We start from the raw sequence: 6,000 nt of genomic DNA, 5'->3' as shown, positions 1-6,000 counted from the left end.
AACACTTTTCTATCTGAAACTCACTTATTTGGACAAAACAAACAAACCCCGCTTTAAATTTTAGATAGGCAAAATACACTTAACTGGTGGCGGGACCCACTTTGAAAGCACCCCCTCAGTTCTCACTCCAGTGGATTATGGGAAGTGTAGTCCCGCGTTCCAGTGGGATGAGTACAGAAAAGCGAGTAGGAAACTACAATTCCCAGAAATGAAGCGGGACTATTTCCCTGTCCGGAGGTAGCGCTGTGGGAGGGAATTGGCGATCTCGCTGCCTACGTGGGAGAGAAGGAGGGTTGGGGGAAGTGTGGAAAACCTGAACCTGAGCCACTGGTGCCTGAAGATTTGGTGGGAGGAAAAGTAGAAGGGAAAAGAGGGGTGGGAGGGTGAGGTGAAGAGGGGATTTAGGTCGCTGCTCACGGACTGCACAAAGTTCTTGACGATGTGGCTGAAGCCGGAGGAGGTGCTCCTGAAAAATGCGCTGAAGCTGTGGCTGATGGAAAGGTCCAATGACTACTTCGTGCTGCAACGGCGTCGGGGCTGTGGGGAAGACGGCGGAGGGGGACTCACAGGTAAGTTGTGGCCACCCTCACCCGCCTCGGGGCTGTGGTCGCTGGTACTGAGAAGGTGGTGAGGAGGACAGTTACTCGTCGCCACCCACCTCCGGATCCTGAACCCTGGGCGGAGGACTGGGGTTATTCCCCCGCCACCACCTTTGCGTTGCTCTCCTCGAGTCCTGAGAATGTATCCCTGGATCAGCAGTTGCTCTTTCGATGGGACAGCGTAAAGGAGGACGGGTTCTTTCTGAGGCAAAGTACCTTCCCTGTCGCTTCTCATGGGGGAGGGAGCTGATGAGTGTTAGACCTGAACGGGTCGCGTTTGGGCTGGTGACCAGGGCCAATTCGCAGTTGTGGACTTAACTATTTTCACAAAATCCCTATTGATAATCACTACCCTAAGGAGTGTAAACGTGTGTGCGGGGGGGGGGTGGTGGCGGGGGGGGGGGGGGGAGAGGCAGGGAGGATGGTGAGAAAGGAAGGAGCCCCATCACATCCAGAAGGACTGGCTTCAAATGAGAGAGTAAGGAGTGAGGGGAGGGCGAGGGAGAGGTCTACCAAATTGCTGACCTCTTCCAATTTAGCATCTTTTACTTTGTCTACATGGTTTCAATCCTTGGGCTCCCCTCTCTAAGTAACCTTCGCAGTTTACTCCTGTCTTGAGTGCTTGGCGCTGCCCTTTTCTTTCAAAGCCATGATTGTAAGCAAACCAATTAAGCCAACGGAAGTTTTAACTCTTCCTGCCTATTCCATCCTGCCTTCAATTCTTTGATTTACAAATCAAGAACTATTCCTTGGTCAAGTACTTAAAGCCCCCAAAGAATTTGATTTTCAGATCCCTCCTCTGGGGTAGGAGCATTCAAAGTTTTGGACATTGCTAAGACCAGAGCTCTTTTTTGTGTGACATTTTCTAGTTTGGTGTTGTGGCCTTGAAGTGGCGGACCAGGCTTAATTTAGGCAGTGTGAGTAGCAGAAAAAGGGAAGAATCAGAAACTCTGCCCTTTAGTCCCATTTGCATCTCTTGTTAAATGGCATTTGACAATTTTTTTTTTTCATTTATTCAGGGTACAAAGATACAAGATTCAGTTATCTGCCTTGCAGTGCTCATAATCCTCATAAGTGGGAGAGAGTCTGCTTAAGAGGAAGTAACCAGTAATCCAGGGAAATTATAATTATAATCAGTAACTAGTAAACCAGCTAAATTATAATTAGAGCCAAATAACTGAAGGATTGAATAAAGATTCCTGGAGGAGATGACATTGCTTTTCCTCTTCTGCAAAATGGTGTTTATCTCACAGAGTAGAGAGGATAAAATGAAAGCTAATAGGTGCCAAATCAATGCATGTTGTTAAGATGTGTGCTGCTATTTCCTTTTTTCAAACCACACCCAGCGTGGCAATAATTTTGAGTTTCTACAGGACATTTTTAAAAAGCCTGCAAGACCTATCTTATCCAGCTTCTAAAAAGGCTCTTTTGAAAATATGGCAAAGACAATTACCTCGTTAGATTAACATTTTTTTTTTAGTTTTCTGGTTTTTAAAAGTTGCAAGTGTTATTTCTCAGAGGAATCTTTCCACTTAACAGATACATATACTTTCCAGATTAAAATTTGAGAATCAGTCTTCATCATTACCCAGTGATGTAATTTATCCTCTTAGTCTATTGAGAACAAGTCAAAATATATTTAAATAGATCCTTACAGCCCTGTGTTATAGCACAATATTTTGGTTCCCCATCATTCTGTTTGACCAGACTTTTTCTGGTGTTCTTGCCCACATTTACCCACATTAGGAAATGTATTTTGCTTTTTACCATATTCCTGAAAAATAATAGGCAAGTCATTCTTGAGAATCCAATCACTGTAATATATTAAATGGTTTTTTACTTGTTGCACATTTCCTTTAAATGATCACTTCTTGTTTTCTGTATTTGATTTTTCATTTCACATGCTTTCTTAAAGCATGGACCCATTGCACCAGTTTCTTATCTCTTTCCCATCCACTATTAATTAATCTTCCCTATATCTCTAGAATAAGAGATTTGTCTGAAGAAATGAACCAAGATTTCTACCACAGGTGAATGTTGAGAATATCCATAGCCAAATTTTTGTGGTCAACTTATATCTCTGCATGATTGTTTTACTTGTGGTATTGTCAAGATCAGTGGTTCTCAACCTTCTGACCCTTTAAATACAGTTCCTCATGTTGTGACCCAACCATAAAATTATTTTCATTGCTACTTCAAACTGTAATGTTGCTACTGTTATGAATCGTAATGTAAATATCTGATATGCAGGATGGTCTTAGGCGACCCCTGTGAAAGGGTTGTTCGACCACCAAAGGGGTTACGACCCACAGGTTGAGAACCGCTGGTCAAGATGCTTGAAATTACCAAGTGAGAGCTGCCACTATATTTCATGTAAATTAAACAATGGGTAAGAAAGGACCAAAGGGATGTTGTTTTTGTTAATCCTCACCTCACAAGGATATTTTCCCATTGATTTTTAGAGAGAGTGGAAGGGAGGAAGAGATACAGAGAGAGAGAAACATGGATGTGCCATCAATTGGTTGCTTCCTGCATGTGCCCCAACCAGAGCCAGGAATTGAGTCTGCAACCAAGGTAGTGCCCTTGTTGGGAATCGAACCTGTGACCCTTCAGTTGCGGGCCCATGGTCTATTACTGAGCCAAACCAGCTAGGGCAAGGGGTATGTGTGTGTGTGTGTGTATGTGTTTGTTTGTTTTTTGTGTCTGTTTTTTTGGCGGGGGGGGGTTGTCTAGAGCTAAATAAAGTGTGTGGTGATTTTCATGGCTGCTCAATTACCTTATTCTTACTAAAATTGTGAAGCCTAGAGCTTTGCTGTGCTTTACTACAAATCCACATGTGGATTATCTCCCACAGGAGTTTGTGCCAGCATAAGCTTGCCTTTATCCATTTTGTTTGCTAAAATCCAGTGTTATATCCTACTCCTTTAAAAGATTCATTTATACATTTTGTTTAATGAAGAAAAGATAATGACCATCTCAAAATGTTACTAGTTGTACTATCTTTAAGATTTTATTTCTTTGCCTTGTAATAATTGGCAATAACCACCAGCAATGTAATGACTTTTACTGTGGAGTTGGTGACTTTATTTTTTTCTAATAATGGAATTGGAGCAATAGAGAACCCTAGTATGGTTATAATAGGAGACTAATTTGGAAGTTAGAATTCTGAGGTCCTTTTTAAAATTCTGAAACACTTTTGGTGGTTATCTGATAGATTATTTACCATTTGTCTAACTTTATCTTACTTAATTGTCCTGGTTCCCAGCAGAGTGGAATATCTTGTGGAAATTTTTGTTAAACATAAGATTAGTTTAATATAAAGTTACATTCTTTCATTTAGATAAGTAATTCACCATTCAGGATTTTTGCAGTTACCTTACATTATCCCTTGTTCCTCCTGCCTGATTAAGGATAATGTCTCTTCTATGGCATCTAAATTTAGCATCTCATTTTATGTGATTAAAAATAATTTATGCGTATTTGGCTTATTAAGCACAAGTGAATTTGCTCTGCTTTGCAATTGGGAACTACTATCTGAGTGGAATTATGGTGCTGCATTCTATTAAGAACTTTAGTGTGTGGGATTTAGGAAGATCTGACAAACAGGAACACAGAGTGTTCCCCTAGGGAGTTTCTATTTAATAAATTAACTATAAGCCAACATCCACAAATACATGAGTACACCACCGAGTCCAACAATTCCACTTACCGCATTAACTCACCTTCCTTTATCTTTCCTGATTCTTTAGTATTTTTATGTCTCTATTCAGTTGTAATTGTTTTGTAAAGGTGTTGTTTCCTCATCTTCTCTACCTCACAGCATTGTTATGTGAGTCAAGTGAGTTTTGAAACCTGTGAGCAACTATATAAACATTTGGTATTCATTTATCTATTAAAGAAGGAGTAAGATGTTAAGTACCATTTTCCCTAGTAATTACTTTTCTCATGTTGTACATAGAAATTTATTTGGAGTAGTAACATTATGTCCAATATGCAATGATATCACTGTAAAAGCAAAACACTGCTAGTTAATAATTCAAGAATTTGGATATGATGATGATTGTGCATTTATGGTTTATAATCAGAATAATGTACAACAATTAGAATAAAATATCACAGTAGCATTACTTTGTGATCTACAATTGCCCCAAACCTAGAAATTCTCAAATACTAGTAGAAATTTTACAGATATAAATACCACTTGTTGTCTTACTGAGTGGTATTAAAGAGTACACATAACTTTAGTTATCTTAGTTATGTTTTTAAAAACATAATAATTGAAGAAATAAAGATTCAGCTGGTGAAATCCCATGCTTCTGTTGTACAGTTGTAGAACGACTATGGCTGTAAAGTAAGTTAAAAATTAATAGCAAAATAAAGAGCACTGCAATGTTTACCATGTTGTACAGCTATGACATGGATTTTACATTACCTTTGTGTTAGAAAATTTGCCCAATTTTCCACCTCTTACTGCTATATAAGCACAAAAGGAAATGTAATGAAACAAGATATATTCATTCAACAGATAATTGCAGTGCCTTCTAAAATCCAAACACTGTTTTAAGTGCTAGCAATAACAGCAGTGAGCAAAACAAAATCCCTGTTCTCATGGAGCTAACATTTTAGTTGAGGAAGGCAAATAAACAAATAATGTATTATATGGCTGGTGGTGATGAGCGATATGAAGAAAAATAAAGTAAGGTATAAGAATAAAGAGGGTATTTTAGAAAAATTTGGTCTGAGAAGGCCTATTAGGTGATATATGAGCAGAGAGCAGAGGGACTAGAGTATATGAGCCAAGCAGATATTTGGGAGCAGAGTGAATATATATATATATATATATATATATATATATATATATATATATATATATATAATTTTTTCTAGGAGTTTTGCTGTGAAGGAAAGCTGAGAAATGGATGGTAGCTAGCTACTGTGCTAGATTTTGAATATACATTGTTGAATAAAACAGAAAGGTTTCCTACCCTCACACAGTTTATAATCTGGTGGGACAGACAGATAATAAACAAGTAAGCAAACTATATAATTACTAAGGTAGTCAATAATATCAGCCTGGTTTCGGTAGCTTCTAAATAGTCACGAATAAGGGGTATTTGAAACCCCCAAAGCAGTTTTCCAAGGCCAGCTCTGGTGTAAAGTATGCTGATAAGATGTCCTGTTAAATGATACAAAGATTTCCTAAAAATAGTGGTTAATAACAATAGGTGGTATTCTGCTGGCAGAATTCCAGTGTGACATCTGTGGTGCAATTTGCCAAAAACCAGTTTGGATTGTTTTTTGAATTAAATCAGCCATCTATGAGCACTAACAGTATCTGGGATGGGATGGGAAAAGCATTCTAAGTGGGAGGAATAATATGATAGTACAAAAGCCAAAAATG

General features: G+C 38.8%; 1 protein-coding gene across 2 annotated transcripts in view; it reads left to right on the top strand.

Annotated features, from left to right (window-relative positions):
• The first annotated feature begins 263 nt into the window (after nucleotides 1-263).
• The window catches only part of TBC1D8B (TBC1 domain family member 8B), a 73,816-nt gene continuing 68,079 nt past the window's right edge, over nucleotides 264-6,000 (top strand). For both annotated transcript variants that reach the window (XM_059680132.1, XM_059680131.1), the window contains exon 1: nucleotides 264-569. In XM_059680132.1, the coding sequence (XP_059536115.1) occupies nucleotides 440-569 (130 nt within the window). In that variant the 5' untranslated portion in view covers nucleotides 264-439. The remainder of the gene's footprint in view (nucleotides 570-6,000) is intronic.

This window comes from Myotis daubentonii, chromosome X (assembly GCF_963259705.1).
Source record: "Myotis daubentonii chromosome X, mMyoDau2.1, whole genome shotgun sequence".
Taxonomy (NCBI): Eukaryota; Metazoa; Chordata; class Mammalia; order Chiroptera; family Vespertilionidae; genus Myotis; species Myotis daubentonii.
Note: the sequence above shows the minus strand (reverse complement) of the source record. Positions and strands in the feature narration are given on the sequence as shown.